Raw genomic sequence first — 17,119 nt, 5'->3', positions numbered from 1 at the left:
ACACAGTATCAGAAAAATTAAATAAAAGTATTCTTTAGAAATGTGATGTAGTTACTATGACACCTGAGTGTAATGTCATTAAGTTAATGTACTTTTCTGAAGATTAGTATTATTCTAATAAAAGTGTGCTTTTTGTGCCCTGGGAAGTGTGTTGTTTTTTTCTCAAAGCCTCTCATTCTGTAGCAACAAAGGTAAATAACTACAGGAGCATAACTGGTTTTTAGGCTATGCAGAACCAAGATTTGAATATATTAGTTGAATATGTGAGGTGGCTTGGTTGGCTGGGGTATTTTCAATAGTRCACTGCCACTTTATGGTGTACAGTTAAACTGGGACAGCCAAACCTCAGTTTCATCCATTTCTTTTCCTCCTTCCTTCATGCTGAAAGTTCCAACCTGAAGTGTTTCTTTGTTAGTTTTCATCTTTTGAAACACATTGTGAATGAAATAGTTTTTAACAAGTACTTACTAATTAGGGAACATTGACCAGCACTTTTTCAGCCAATTAATCTAAACAAGAWGATGTTTGTTTTTCTCTATCAAATATAAAAACAGAAGGTTATCAGTGAGGAAAAAGAGAAGGGCAAGGGCGCGTGAATTTCTGTGCAGAAGAGTGAGCAGATGTACTGTGCAAGAAGATCAGAGTAATCTTAAAGCTGAAAGAAATTATTAAATTCTCAGTTGAGATGCTACTTTCTTGGCAAAGGCATCTATCTATAAACAGGCTATCATTTGCAAGGAGTGCAGAATGAACCAAAGAGCTTCTTTTGCAGTTTTGTAATATGTGATATTCTCTTTATCTGAATGCCAGTCATTCTCATGTTTCTTCTGAAAAGTTGGGTCCAAATCAATTTTAATATTGCTGCACATCTTCAGATTTCTTTTGGGTTCACATACCCTKATATTCTCCCAGCCAAATAATGGTAAAAGGCTGGTGCAAAAGTTCGTGGAAAATGTCTTACCCATACTGTTTGTTCAGAACAAAGCTTCCCTCTCATTAAAGACACTGTTCATAAAACAATCTTTGAACAAGAAAKTACTTAATGGAGTTGACAGTGATTGACCGAGCAGCAAAAGGAAAGATTTTCATTCCCTCTTTTCTTTTTATTCAGAGGAGAAAGGAAGTCTTAAAATTCATTTTGTAGCTTTGTAGTCTCTGTAGATTTATCAAAGGATGATGTTTTGCATTGTCTCTGGTCATCCCCGTTATGTGTTTTGACTTTTCCAGATGCATTTGGAACTGTCAACCTTTGGGATTTCTGCTTCTGTATCTTGATAAGGTGGGTTTGCGGGAGGTTGTTTTTTCTTTTTTTTTTCTTTCTTTTTTAAGAGCTGTCAGTTCTAGCTCTTCGCTTTTGTTTGGAAATATCAGAATTTTTGATCAAAAGTTTGGCAGTAGTAGCTACCCTCTATCTACATGGATTGCAAATTTTTCCATGGTAAGACAAGCTAAAAGATTTTCTGTTTAGGAAAGATTTAAAAGTTCACAACTTGCACTTGAAACAGTCAGAAAGCTAAGATAAGGAAATCTGTTTTCTAGCCATAGATATTTGTATGTCTTTGCAGTGTTAGATTATTTGACCATCTCTGGTACAGCTAGGAATTTGTGCTGACTAGGCACACATATTGTCCAGATATGTCCAGACATCTTGGATTTCATAGTGACTCAACTTTATAGTATCCCTCATAGAGATACTTTTAATTTAGCCATTCCTGGCTCTTAAAACAGAATCAGATTTGTGGCATCACAACAGTATCTGCAGTATCTAAGGTACTGTAGAATATGAAATCAATACTGTAGAGTATGAAATTAAATAATTTTAATCTATTATTTCTAAATTTATTATTTTATTTTAATCTATTATTTTAATCTAAAAATAATGAGATTGAACCTAAGAGGCTTCAAACCTTGGAACAGTGATCCCTGAAACTAGTTTGTTCATGTCAGTGAAAAATGATCATACCTTTAATGGAGAGGAAGATTTCTTGTGCCATTTTGACCACAAGAGGAAAAGGTGCTCTCTTCTCCTTAATGAACGTGTTGTCAGGCTGTGAAAATAACATGTATAAGGAGGTGCGTTCATGTGCCCTTCACATGGCAGGCAGCCAAGAATTTGAGTTCCAGAATTCAGATTGATGCTGAGGTGACTCTTTTTAAAAAAGAGTCCTCATTTTAAAATCCCCTCATTTTAAAAACAGATTGCCCTCCCTTACAAGCTTCTACAGAATAATTTCAGGTGTCTAAAGTTCGCTTCACCTATGAACAGAAAGATCAGGACTTTTTCTTCTCCTTTCTCTTCTCTCTCTTTCCTTATAGATTGAGATTTTAGATACTGAGTTTTGTATTGCTTTTTCCCTTCACCAATGTTCTCTCAGGTCACTTAAGGCTTTCTTTGGGTTTTTTTTGTTTGTTTTTTTTTTTTTTTTGTTGTTTTTGTTTTGCTTAGGTTCATCAGCTGTGTTCTTGGCAAGACTGTTAGAACACCTCTTCCCCTCTTTACTTTTCCACATTCAATGGGTCTTTTCAGATTTTCTGTGGAAGAAGAATATTTTTCACTCAGTTTCCTAATGCCTCTTTCTAGCRATATGCACAGTAGAGTCTTAATTCAAGAGGATGTCAGAATGGTGTGTTTGGAGCCTGCAAAAGTGTCAAATAGGAAAATCTACACTCATAAACAAAAACAGATGCTTGAGTGTGTGATGGAAAGTGCCTACTGCATTTTTGATATTAAATAGTTGAGACCAGTGTTATGCTGTAGTTGCTATTTCAGTGATTCAAGAAGTGTTAGTCTTCATCCTTTGGAGACTGCTCACTATATTGCTATATTTTTACTTCTAAGATTTTATGTTCAGTTTTTCAGTGACATTGCTGACTTGCTGTCCTTGTATTTCATCCAGTACTGTGTTGGCACGGTTTTGCAGCTGTGCTGTGAATTGTGTTGGGAATTGACCTGGTCGGATAAATAACATTTTATTGGTGCTGGGGGGAATACTTTTCTGTGGAATTCATTCCTGGATCTGGGTCATCATGTGGCCACCAAATATTTTACCGCAGCCTTAGGTTAGCATGTTGTTTCTACGACTTACTCCCTCAGGGAGACCTTCTTCAAGTGTTAACTGTAAAGTTCCCATCCTGATGATTTCAGCTACAACAATGAATGATTTTCAAGCTCTAACACTAGGCGTTTCATACGCACTTTTCATAAATGTGAGTTTACATCAGAAACTGTATAGCTTCCACTATTTTCCCCAAAGTCTTATGGAATGCCTGGCGAAGCTAGCGTCGGAAGTGCTTGAACTTCATTCTTTGAAAGAAAAGCAGTTGTTTTTGAAAGATCTGAATTGTCTTTGAATTTGAGGTAAAAGTCTAGGGAGAGATGGATACCTCTAGAGACCAGCCAATCTAAATATATCATGTGTAGAGTTCCACTGTGAAGAAAGAGTTGGAGGTAATTGAACTAGAGTAGCAGCTACCTTTACTTTCTCATTCCCTACTTCTCCTTTACCCACAACCCACATGCATAGTGGTTATCAAGTCCTTTAAATGACTTTTTGTCTTGCTATCCCACTTACTAAATTCATGAAAAATAGATATCACGTGCTGTTACCAAGGTGAATGTTCTTACTCCTAAGGTCTGTATGATCTAGAAATGTAATTTGTAAAACAGTTCTTTGTACTGCTACTTTCGTATTACAGAGAAAGTGTATATATATACTTAGATTGTAATGCATGTCTTTACTCATGCTGTTTCCTTTAGTATGAAAGTTTATAACCTCTTGAAGAACTTTTTTTAAAAGAAATTCTTAGCATATTTTACTGAATCTTGAGTTCTTGTTTAATTGCCTGTATTGTAGTGATACCATGTAGGTATAGTCTTACAGTTGTTTCCAAATCACTCTGTGAAAAAATGCTTTTGAGTTAGAAAAATATAGACTATAGGAAAGAAATTTTAACATGGAAATTAAAATGAAACTGCATTGAAAAGTTATTGAGTGTTAATATCAAAATTATCAAATTGCCCTGCTTAACTGAGGCAACTCAGAACTTAAGTGAATCTTTAGGACTGAGTCCATCTGAAATTTCCCAAAGCCCTATGGCTTTTGATCATCATTAAAATAACAATGGAATAAAAGAGAAAAGGCAAACTTAAATTGTAGGTTAATTTATTCACAACTGAATCATTAAAAAAGGTAAATCACTAGAATAGGCTGTGCATTTGGACTTTACATTTAAATCTAAAAAACTTAGAAGGGCCCGATAGTGGGTTTTCTACGTATTATAAGTAATCAGTCAGCATACAAACTGTGGTAGATAGCAGCATAATCATGAGGAGTTTAAGAAGAGGTGAAAGGAACCATGTAAATAAAAGAAGATCCTTGCTTTATTTTAATTTTCATAATATGAAACCCCATGAATTACAAATTCATAGTGAATTGAAAAAAGTATCTTTTCAGTGTGCATCCAGTAGGATGAAAGTCAGAGAGATTTTATATGTTACTTGTAAAAATTGCAAAAAACATTTAAAGTTATTACTTAACAAATAATTGTGAAACAAAATCATAGTGTATGTGTATGAATATGCATAATCTTCCAGTTTATTTTAAAAGGAATATATATCACTAGAAGTAGCTTAAGTTGGTTTTGAAATTCTACATGTTTGTCTTAAGGGAAGTAAAATGGCTAGCTCAGAAAAGAGTACCAAATAGAAAGAGGTTATCACGCATGATTGGAAATGTGAACTCAAAGAAACAAATTTGAAGAAGTAATGTATCTATTAATTCTCTTAAGTTATACAGATTGTTTACTTTTCTAAAAAATAGTATGACTTGAATTGATATATTTTTAGTATACATTTGTTAGACTTTTAGAAGTTCTTSAATCTTTTGTAGAGAAATTTACCTGTCAGCTGTAAGCTTCCCTGCTCTTACAGGTCTGTTTACAGAGATAGATTACTATCTCTTTGCAGAAGTCACTCCTAAATAACAGCAGAGCTATTTTCTTTGGTAATTTCTTCCATGTCTGTTATCACAAATGGTAGTAAGAGCAAAGAAGATATTTCATGAAATTTGAGAAAATTGCCAGTACTTTATTGAGCAATGCAGAATTATGAAATATTGCTGATCTTGTAGTTTGGGAACTATGGCAGTTTGCTGTATCCTGGGGCTATATTTATCAGTTTGCATTTACTTCTTAGGAAGTAAAATGCTGGAAATTCCTTCTTTGTAGATTTGTAATCAGATACGTGCTTGGAAAGAAGTTTAAATTACAGGAGGTAATAGGCAATTCTAGAACCTTTTCACCTGATTTCTGAATTTCTGTAATTGAATAATAGCAAAATATAGAAAAAGTCTTGAGAAGTGACTGGATTTGAAAATCACATTGCCAATATTGTCATGTTGGTTAACTCACATACATCAATTAGGCAAGAATTTACATTGAATTCTTAGCACATAACATTTCAGATACTTAGATATTAGAGGCACTAGGTTAGTGTATTTCCAGAAAAGGAAGGGTTTTTGTGTCTAACTCAGTTTTTGATTCTGCATCTTCTTTCAATAGCAACAGGAGCAATTAGAGTACTGTGAGATAAGAGTGGTTGAATGTTTAGATGTTCAGAAAGCGAGAAATTTTAGAGCCTGTGCAGTTCTGGCAATTTGTTTTTGTGGAGTTTTGGAATTGCTTTTGAGTTAAGATGTTCACTCTTTTTGAAAGTGAGCAAAAAAGGAGAGCTACTGGGGAAGCAGCAGAAAACACATCTTTCCTGAGATGCAAGTGTTCAGGAAATCCTAAGTCAGACATACTACATATACGCTGAAAATAGGTTTCTTTGAATCCTGGAATCTACTCTCATGAATGTATTTCTTAGTGCAGCAGAGGTCACAAAAGTTAGTGCTAGTAATAATCACATCATTTAAAAAGGCAGTACCTTTAGAGATTAGTGTACCCTCAGCGTAACTCTCTGGGAGGAACAGTTCTCTATGAGAAACAACAAAAGCTATATTCTGTCTTTCACAAGAATCCTCTTCTTTTTGGTCATCCTCAACAAATCCATATCAGCTATCAAATTAGTATTTACCTCCAGAAATCTGAGATGTCATTTTCTCACAGTTGAGCTCACCASTAGAATAAACAGCTTTTTACGCTTGAGAATACACAAATTAGAAAAGGTATTCCTTCAAAAGGATCATGCATTATTTCTCCGAAGAAAAATGTTGCAGACTAGAGATAGGGAATTGCCAATACCTCCTTTAATAAGATGTGAAGGAATTCACTCTGTAAGAAAGCTTTTRCCCTTCCCTTGAAAATAGCTGAAATGCAACATACAATTCTCAACAGAATGCCTAATGGACATTGTGTCAGCAGCACAAGTATTCAGTTTAAAGAAGCAAATAGAACAGTATATTCTTTCATGCTTAATGAATCCAGCAGTGTTTGTCTGGGACTCATTCTAAAGAAGATGTAAGTTTAAAAATTCAGATCCAAGAAGAAATTTGGTTCTTTTGGAACGAAGTTACTTTCATTGACTTATGACTCTGGTGTTAAACCTTTTGCCTGTAATGAAGGACCATATGCAGTATTTTTTTCTTCACATTTCATAATCAGAAGTGCATCCATTTAGGCCTGCTTTATGTGGTGGATGTACGTCCAATCATGTGACCAGATCTGTCTACCTTTTATATGAGCAAAATGCAAACTGTAAGACTTTCTGGCTATATTTTGGTCACGTAATGGCATTTCTGTCCAGAGCAGGGACACTATTAAGGCCCTAAGAATGAGCTGGTGGGGAGTAGGCTGTGGGTTAAAAGAATTGTTTTGGCAGGCTGTGCTCAGTTTCAGGTTGTAGGTTGGGCACTTGTGATTTAACACAAATCAGTAATACTTGATGTTCCATTCTATTGCAGCTTTTTATTACAGCGCGTATGCTGTAGGTTTATTACTTCCCAGAAGGTCCTGTAATCCTCATGCTAGTGTTGGAATGTTGGCTCTGCATCAGTGACAAATTCTTGTCTTGTGCTACCATGAAGATTGTCTATGAAGCAAAGGAGAGAACGATTTTCCCCACAAAAAATGAGCTAGTTGCTCACTTCTCACAAATAAATGTACAGTGAGCACTCTATTCTGTTATTCCAGTGTCTTACAGTTACAGCCTACCAGCTGTCTGAAGAAATGAGAAGAGAGAGCACTACAACCCCTTGAGCTGCATGGGCAATAGTCTCTTCTGGTTGTCAGCATGGAGGCAGACGGATGAGAGCGTTCTGTAGAGCCATGTTGTGAAAGGAGGCTGGTAGCATATATACAGATGAATAATAACTTCCTTTAGCTGTAAAATCTGCAAAATCACAATTCTCGTGTGAAAAGGTTTTCCTTAAATTGAATTGGAGAGAAATCGTAGCAGTGGATGAGTCTGAAATGTGTGTGCTCCAAAGTTTTGGGGAAGGGAGGGGCTTTGGGTGTTGGGAGTGAGGAGGTGTAACAGAACTGTTGGAAGAAAAGTTGGTATTGATTTCATGAAACAGACTGGGTTTATCTTTCTTACATCTCTCTGGACAGTTTCAAATACCACATCAAACTGATTTCTCCTCTACATGTGAAAAATTACTTATTAATTTTCATAAATGTCATAAATGATATTGTTGGTGGATTGTTGATCTGCCCAAGTTACTCTCTGAGCAAGCCAATTACTTCTTGATTGTTATGGGACCTTATTTTTTTCAAAGGATATAAGAATATTTTACTCTCCCTGTCCTGGAATTAAAATGAGAGAAGAGAGTATAGGAATGGTGTTGAATGATAGGAACTTTGTGCCTTGAGCTCATTCATCATGATCAGGCAATTCAAAGCAATTGGAGAATTGGCATCATACCCTGGAAAAGTGAGTTCTACTTGGAAACCTTACAAAGGCTATCTTTTTTTACCCAAAGAGCACCATTTTTTTATTGCAAATGATCAAGATTGGGACTCCTGAAACCATAATAGCAATCATTAATGTAGCACAGATAGTAGTGGTAATTCTTCCTGTAGTTCTCAAAGACAGCCCACCTATGCTCCTCCTCTCTCCCTCTGCAAGTGGAACAGAGTGCTTTTATTCCAGGGCCATTTAAACTAGAGTCAGTGCTTTAAATATCAAAATGTCCTCGAATTGCTTCTTATGCCAAAATCTGGACAAGCAAACATTTGCATGAAAGGAAGGAAGGAGCTTATACACTAGTTTCCATACAGGGCAGTCCTTTCTGGAAGTTCAAGTTTTGTTTTGGAAAATTAAGTTTCCTTGTCCTGTTCTGTTTAAATGTTTACTTACTGACTGGCAGTGGGTAAAGATCTCTTTTATTATGGATAAAGCAATAAATAAATAAAAAATAAATAAATATATGTATCTATACAGCATGTGCGGTTAAGTATGGCCATGTAAGACATAGGTGTTCAAGTATGTGAATTGCTGTTTACCCAAGAGAGTCAAAAAAGTCTTCAAGTGATTTTCTTGTAAAGTCATTTCTTTCACTTCTATTTGTAGCTATGCTCATGAACTTAGTATTTGTTTTAGCATTTCATTATAAACTTAGGTTCTGTAAAAGTGTTTATCAGAATCTTACCTGTGAGGTCTTTGAAAGTGATCTGCAAGTGGTCTTTTGGGTTATATTAAATAATAMAATTTGTAGAGTTGTTACTTACATATTTGCTAATAATCCAAAGGGGTAAGTAGGAAATACTGATGTTTGGCATTAGTCTTCTAGCTAAGGAAGAACGTGGAAAGTATTTCCTTCTACGTGAGCAAATGAATGTTGAACCTGCTTTGTGTTTGAAGAAGTTTCTGTACTATTTAYTGCATTTACAGATACTAATTTGAAAGACATGCTTTGCTAGGAATGAGGATTATATATGCGTTATAGGTGGGTAATTTTACCTACAATTCTGCTATTTTTTCATCTATAGGTCTATTGCAAAAGAGCTTGCAGACTGGCTTATCAGCAACAATGTAGTTGAGCATATATTTGGACCAAATTTACATATTGAGGTTTGTTTAAGATTATTATTCTTTTAATATAAACATGGAGGAGTAACTTTTTAGTAAATCTTTTTTCAATATGTTCTCACTTTGCAGATCATCAAACAGTGCCAAGTGATTCTGAATTTTCTTGCAGCTGAGGGGAGACTTAGTACTCAGCATATAGACTGTATTTGGGCAGCAGCACAGGTATATGTAAATTTTTTTGTAATTGTAAAAATGGTTAAACAGAAAATGGCAAGTTGATTTTGCTTTACATTAATAAATCTACTTTCTTCTTTTCTCTGTTTATCTTAGTGTTTAGCTTACCAAATTTCAAGTTTACTGACTGCCACAATTGCCATTTTTTCATCAGATACAAAAATATACGAAGAAAAAACTCTTAAGTTGTGTGGCACAGGCATAGTGTTGTCACAGAGAACAGTGATGGAGGTTGTAGGGTAGATGTAATACTTTTAACTAATGTAATTACCCTATCTATTATAGTTTTGCTACTGTTACCGGCAGTGAGAAGAGTCTGGTGAAAATTAAGACAGTCATGTTTACAGCTGCACATAGAGTGCTGATGTTGAAATCTAAAGAAGGCAGTGAGATTTTTATTTTTTGCTAGGTAAACCTGAAAAGCTTGWTAGGCTCTTTTCCTTCAGAAGGATGTACTTGTTCACTATTTTTAATGTATTGTTATGCTCTTTATTTTAGGTTTTTCATTTGTTYTTTTATTTAGAGGWTTTGAATGCTGCAGCATTTGAATTTCCTGTTGTGGAAGTTATTTTTCTATTATTTCTTTCTACCTTCATCATACTTTAAAGTAAATAAATAAATAGAGGAGTGGAAGCCCCCCAAGGTTTTAATGTCAATTTTTCAGAAAAAATACACTCAAAATGAAGGTCAGAGAAATGACGTTGATTTTTTTTGAACAGAAGTAGGGAATATGCTTTTATAGAAGTTTGTAATTTGAGGTTATATTTTTCTGTGTTCAGTAATATTTGTCTAATTTGTTTCATGCTGAAACCTTGTAGTCCAGTCTCATAACATGCAGCTGGAATGTTAATAAATGCTCTTTATAATAACATTCACTCTGATAGGCTCTAGCAATTTTCTGTATCAAAGTAATCAATAATTACTTATTTTTGTTATATTTTTTTTTTAATCTTCTTTGCTGTTTTCACATAGGTAGTAATTCACACTAGTGCTGGAGTTCCGGATTTCTCCCTCTTCTATACTATTACCAGAACTTAATACTGTTATCCAAATGTGATACTACTTTTGCTGCTTGCTTGTCCATTTTAACACATTGCTATTTCAGAAGATATATGTGTGTGTGTGTTTCATATCAGAATTATGCGTGTACAGATTGCTTCTTGTAAAAGGGTTAAATCACTAATGTTGTTTAAAAGGCAGACCCCTTTAGACTAAAAGAATAGAAGGCCTAAAGAATCCGTTTTCCTCATTTTCAACTTTCTAACTTTTTGACAAAAATTTTTCTTCTCTAAATTGAGCCAGATATCTCAGTAACTTCTCTAATGTTCAGTATGGTTAAGTACAACCTTGTAGAGAACATGCTTTATTTCATTGCACTTTGAATGCTATATAAGACTGTTTCTGTGCCCCATGAACTCCTTAGATTGCTATTTTAGACAGCAGGAAGGCAAAAAACCCAAACCCTTTGAAGCGTGTACCTGATAACCAGCATTAATGAAGGGTTTTTTTTTTGTTTTTTGTTTTTTTAAGATGTTTGCTATAACATTATTGTCTTTGTTGAGTAGTTACTTACATCCTTACAAACATAATGAAGCCTTTTGAATGGATATGGAAAGCAGCATTTAACCTCAGAGGAAGCATCTATGAGCGCTATCACTTTCACGTGTAAATACATAGCAGTTTGCTAAAATGTTGTCATCTTTTTTGACATCCATTGTTGTGAAAGACAAAGAATTGAAAATAATCCTCATGCAGTCACATAGTCTATTCTCTCAGTCTCAATTAATCTGTGATGTCTTTATTTGTATTTATCACTGTTAGTGAGTCGATTGTTGTATTTCCTAATCAGGAGGTAGCATATCCAATAATATTTTAGAAGATTTATTTAAATAAAAATGCAGAATAATCTTCCAGTTCTTCTTTCATCAAAATATGATGGTTAAGCCTGTAGTTAGAAAAGGTATGTGGTGATTTTTATGTTTGATTATACTAAACTTTATGTACTTTAAAATATAAAAATTAAATTAAGGCGAAGTTGCAAGTTTGATGTAGTTTGGAATTATTGGGCAGAATGTTTCCTAAGAATTTGTGTGAAGTAGTTGTTTAACTACKGCAATTTTATGTCTTTGAGCTATCTTTTAAAATTTATTTTTCTGTTTCTCYTTTCCCTTTTCTGCTTTACAGCTAAAGCATTGCAGTCGTTATATACACGACCTGTTTCCTTCTTTGATCAAAAACTTGGACCCTGTTCCACTTAGACATCTTCTTAACCTYGTCTCAACTCTTCATCCAAGTGCTCACACTGAACAGGTAAAGACAAAAAAAATYCCTAAAGTCATTGTAAAGAAAAAAGAAATTATGTTAATATATTTGTCAAATATTATGGATTTGTCTTTCTGTTCTAAATAAATATAAGAAGAAAATATGTAAAACTGTTGTTTTTCATCAAACAGACCTTTGCCTTTTAATTTATAGTAATATTTAGAGCTCTTTAAAAACTGCATAGTCATTGATAGAAGACTAACTTCATTTTTAAAGTTAAAAAATGTTTGCACAACATTTCTTCATTTTGTGCATCTATTTATTTTTATGCATTTATTTTGGTGAACTATTTTTAGTATTGGGGTATAGAAAGATTAACAGGGTATTTCTGCAAACAAAATCTACTACTACTTTATAGCACTGTTACCTGGTTTTGTTTACAGACCTTGTATTTGGCATCAATGCTTATAAAAGCACTGTGGAATAATGCACTAGCAGCTAAGGCTCAACTGTCAAAACAAAGCTCATTTGCATCCTTACTGAGTACCAATCTACCCATGGGAAACAAGAAAGGTATGTATTTTTCCAGTAGTTGAATCTTTAGTTTTCATCAGTGTCCTTGCTGAATTTGGACAAGGAGGATGTATAGAACTTCTAGGCTGGTAAGCTCACTGAAGTATTTTTAAAAAGTGTCATGTTAGCATATTTTCTAAACGGAAGGTGAGAGTAAGGATGAAAGCAGTAGAACTTTGTGAGTACACTTGGAAAACTTTGTTTCAGAAAAATTCTGTTGGTATATCTAATGTATTATGTWTTTTTTCCTTTCCAGGAATAATCCGTAATTCATCCATTAACTTTTCCTCTGTTGAACATCTACAGTTTATATAGCTGTATAAATTCTTCTACCAGTTTATCTAAATTTTTGCTTAGTTCCTAATATTAATGTGGTGTTTCTGTTTTTTTGGCTTGACTGTATTATTTCCTCACAGACATTACTAAAGGTGCTGCCAACCCCATTTACTGTAGTTTCTCTTTCTTCTGTTATTGCTGATTGTTACGAATCTTGGACATATATGCTGACAAAAAGATTTTTACTCACTTATTTTTCCATCTTGCATTTTTTTCTTCAGAAGAAGAGGAGCTCAGAAGAGCAGCCCCTTCACCTTGTAAGTTTTATTTTAGAAGTACATTGCAGTCTGTTATATTTGATACTATGATGGTTTTCTAGAGTTACAGAATTTGAATAGAAGAAAAGCTATACAGGTGTTGGATATGCAAGTTTTAAATTCTTTTTATGAGAAGTCAGATGGTAATTATATTTAGTGTAGAATTCAGCAAATTGGTATATATGTGCTATATACTGACCAGAAGAGACATAGAAATATAACTTGCAGTAAAATACTCAATAAGAAGAATTTTTAGTATTTAGGTATTTTGGGTTGTTTGAATTGCATCTCTTGTTCAACGGCTTGCAGAGAGAATGTTGTTGAGTTCAACAGATGAGGCAGATTTATGAAATGCTGTTACATTCCAATTAACCTGTATCACAAAGTAACTTGGAAATATGATTTTTGAACTAGGGTCACCAGCAGCTAGCCCTCAGAGTAGTGACAACAGTGACACCCATCAGAGTGGAGGCAGTGATATTGAAATGGAAGAACAGCTTATTAACAGAACAAAACATGTACAGCAGCGACTTTCAGATACAGAGGTAAGACTGTAAATTTTAGGCTGCATTGCTAAGTTACCTGCTGTTAGCTATAGAATGTTAATAGTTTCAAAAGCCAAACAGATACAGAAGATGCATGCTTACAGTGCTTATCCACAGGACAGTGGGCAGCTAGAATGGTTACTTTTGTTCTGTGTAGCTTATATATACTCTGCTTTACCTTGCCAGTGAGCAGGTATACTACAAAAAATAATTGAATTGTTGCCTTTAAACCGTATTTAAGTAAAACTACTCTCTTAGTAAAAGATTGCGTGATATGTTATTTGTAAGTTTCACGCTGTCACTGTGTGTGTGTGTGTGTGTGTGTGTGTGTGTGCAAAGAGCATAGCCTACTATAAATAGGAGAATTTTAATTTCTTAATCTAAATCTTGATTATAGCATTCTGTCATTAGCAACCAAGCTAAGAAAGAATGAAAGAAAATGTGAAGATTTGACATGTWTCCACATAAATGAAGAGTATTTGGTATTTTGAATAATGATGATACTGATTATATATTTTCAATGGTATTTTATTTTTATTTTTTCACCAATTAAAAAAAAATCAGGAATCCATGCAGGGAAGTTCTGATGAGACAGCAAACAGTGGTGAGGATGGCAGCAGTGGTCCTGGTAGTAGCAGTGGCCACAGTGATGGATCCAGTAATGAGGCCAACTCCAGTCATGCAAGCCAGTCTGCGGGAAGTCCGGGCAGCGAGGTGCAGTCAGAAGATATTGCAGATATCGAAGCTCTCAAAGAGGAGGAGGACGAAGAGGAAGAAGATAGGAGTCATAATCCTCAGAAAAGCAGTAGGAGCACAGATCTACGAAGCAGGAAACTGGAATCACAAACAGGCATTTGTCTGGGAGATTCACAAGGGGCATCGGACAGGAGCGGTGCAAATAATGGGGCAGGAAAGGACCATGTCTTTAACACTGACTCGGTGGCACCAGTGGATAATCGAATTAGAATACTGGATGCTTGTTCCCATGCTGAGGATGCAGAACATGATATAACAGGGGAAATGAGTGCTGCTCACATTTCACAAGGGTCTCAAGATTCTTGTATAACTCATACAGGGGACTTTCTGGGGGATACTATAGGAAATGAATTATTTAACTGTCGACAGTTCATTGGGCCACAGCATCACCACCACCATCACCACCACCACCACCATCACCACGATGGGTAGGTCATTTGATACTACTTCTGATTACTTCCTTAATAGTAATAAAGGTGATAGTAAAACACTCAGTCTGGCCATAAATTTGTGTGGATGTTTTGTTATACTTCAGAATAATTTGGTCTAACAGAGATAGTTACTGCAGATAGTTATACAGGAATGCATTTTGTTCACATTTGATTAAAGSTTTTTGTAAAATTTTTGTATTTAATAATAATAATAATTTATAACAAAATATTACAGTTTTTCGGTGTAATGCTGTTATTTAGCTAACATTAAAGAAGTGATAATGAGACCTTTAATTTATATGTAATTTTTTTTTTAATTCATGTGAAGGTCTGCTGTTCAGACAGATGATTCATCCTGACATTAATTTTAAAGATATGTCTATTCATTTGGATTATATTAGTTATACATTGCAATATATGTATAAACTATGCATTAAATAACTTGATTGTAAAATAATTTTTCAGTTTTCTTCTACAAAATGCTACTGTAACTCTCATTTATGAAATAAGGCAGCCGTAAACAGCTTTTTCTTTTAAATTGACCATTCTAATGTTCCTGATTTACAGACACATGGTTGATGATATGCTAAGCGCAGATGATGTCAGTTGCAGTAGTTCGCAAGTCAGTGCAAAATCAGAGAAAAATATGGCTGATTTTGATGGTGAAGAGTCTGGCTGTGAAGAAGAGCTTGTGCAAATTAATTCGCATGCTGAGCTAACATCTCATCTTCAGCAGCACCTTCCTAACCTTGCCTCTATCTATCATGAGCATCTTAGTCAAGGTAAGAGCAATTAAAAGAAAGCAAAAACATTTTCTGTGTTTCTCACTGTTTTATGCAATTTTGAAAAAATCTCCAATAAWTATAATAATCAAATGATTTTAAGAAGCAAAGCAAATGAACCATACAAATGCTAAGTTGTATATAAAAAAGTAGTTGCCAGAAGAAAGCACAGTACCAACTGACATTTTACTATGCGATTCATAGATTTGTAATATTAGATACAACTGTACCTGCATATTATTTTTGCATTTTGCATTTCTACRGTAACTTTACTGCAAATTAAATAAAGGTACTAAAGAGCATAGTAAATGCTTTCTYTAATCAGCAATTAAAGGGAAAAGAAGGGTACTACTGAAACACCAGATTCTTCTTTCTTTTTTTTTTAGTGAAAGCTTGTCTACCTTTTCTTCTGGTATGTGGATCTTATTGTGATTCCATATGTTTATCATATTAAAAGAACTACTGCGATGAGCTGTACAGAGGATAATTTTGGAAAAATGAGTTAAAATACAACTTGATTTGTTGGGGAGCTTGCCTTAAAGGGTATTTTATGCTGTTTTATGTTACACTGCCAAATCTTMTAGTTTATGTCAGGGTGCAATTCAAGATGCTACCATAGCACTTTGCAAGWATTATGATATCTTTCCATATAGTATTGTGGCAGCTTTGTTTTCTGAAGTGCTTCCATCCTACTTTTAAATACAATGGAGGATATGCTTTGTTAGAGAATGGTTTTTGGTTTTGACATTTGTTTTCTTTACTGGTCTGGCAGAATGAAGTTTGCTATCTTCCAGCAGACAGTAAAACCACTACTATTTATATCTTTTCCTGAAACAGAGTTAAATAAGAGGGCCATTTTTTCTTTAGGCTTGGCATTTATTATTATCTGGAACTGAATTCTAATTTCAGTCCAGTATTGAAAATTTAAAAGGATTTTTTTTTTCTTTTCTACACTACATAGTGAATATACTAATAAAACTTCTTGGTTAATTGGATTTCAGTTATTGTTGCACTGTGGATTCCAGACAGTAGCCTCACAGAAGTATATGAGGAAAAGGGGTTGTAAATAAATAGTAGGATATATTCTAACATCTTTCAGAGATGGGATGGTATATGATCTGCAGATTTGTTTTCAGCTTTATTTCTAGCTGGCCATGGTAACATAAATCTAAATGTTTTGCTAAAACAAAGGAAAGCATAAGTTTTCTGTAGTTCAGCATATATATTRTTTATATTATGCCTTATGTATTGTCAAACTTGAATTAAAGAAAAATTAAGGTGTGTTTTAGCATACTGGAGAGATTACTCCGTAGCATTAGTATTGTTACATTAGAGATTAAATGAGTTTCTCAGTGCTGGRTATTAGTACAGTTGGTAAGCATGTATTGCAGTAAAAACATGTAGCTTTTCTCAACCTGTGTCTTGTTCTCTAAAACCTCATGTTGACTTTCAAAATACTGTTAAAATATTCTGGTGGTAAAGTAAAACTTCAGCATTATTTCTTAAACAGAAAAATCTCCCTTTGTTAAGATATAGTGGATTTGAAACTAAAATTTTTTCTGTAGTTAAAACATGTTGAAAATCAGCATCTTTTTCTTGGCATTTTCCATAGATAATATACATTTTACTGAAGATCCAAATTATTGCGCATGAGGACTTCAGTGCAGATTATTTTCGACACCCCTAGTTTTGCAYGTGCAAATAATTAGTGTTGTGCATGCAATTTTAAATTTCTACTTGACTTTCCTGTTTTATGAAAATAGTATCAAATGGTGGATATACGAATGGTATGAGCTGGGGCCACATGCAGCACGGAAGATGTCTATCACTAGCTATGAAAGCACGATGACCTCCTAAAACGATGCACTTGAATCCATTGCGTGTAAAAATAGTGTTTGCTTTTTCTGTGTTTTAGATAGAAGATAGGTAGCATGAGAGGAATTTATTGAAATTTGCTTCTCGTTTACTCTCT

At 34.4% G+C, this 17,119-nt stretch overlaps 1 protein-coding gene across 6 annotated transcripts in view; it reads left to right on the top strand.

The window, feature by feature from the left end:
- USP34 (ubiquitin specific peptidase 34) overlaps positions 1–17,119 on the top strand; it is a 147,806-nt gene that overhangs the window by 53,699 nt on the left and 76,988 nt on the right. For all 6 annotated transcript variants that reach the window (XM_085299152.1, XM_085299153.1, XM_085299154.1 and 3 more), the window contains 8 exons: positions 8,932–9,013; positions 9,101–9,193; positions 11,390–11,515; positions 11,911–12,040; positions 12,598–12,633; positions 13,048–13,178; positions 13,743–14,362; positions 14,933–15,147. In XM_085299152.1, the coding sequence (XP_085155278.1) occupies positions 8,932–9,013; positions 9,101–9,193; positions 11,390–11,515; positions 11,911–12,040; positions 12,598–12,633; positions 13,048–13,178; positions 13,743–14,362; positions 14,933–15,147 (1,433 nt within the window). The remainder of the gene's footprint in view (positions 1–8,931; positions 9,014–9,100; positions 9,194–11,389; positions 11,516–11,910; positions 12,041–12,597; positions 12,634–13,047; positions 13,179–13,742; positions 14,363–14,932; positions 15,148–17,119) is intronic.

This window comes from Rhea americana, unplaced genomic scaffold (assembly GCF_003343005.1).
Source record: "Rhea americana isolate MKP2758 unplaced genomic scaffold, rheAme1 scaffold_146, whole genome shotgun sequence".
Lineage (NCBI taxonomy): Eukaryota > Metazoa > Chordata > Aves > Rheiformes > Rheidae > Rhea > Rhea americana.
Note: the sequence above shows the minus strand (reverse complement) of the source record. Positions and strands in the feature narration are given on the sequence as shown.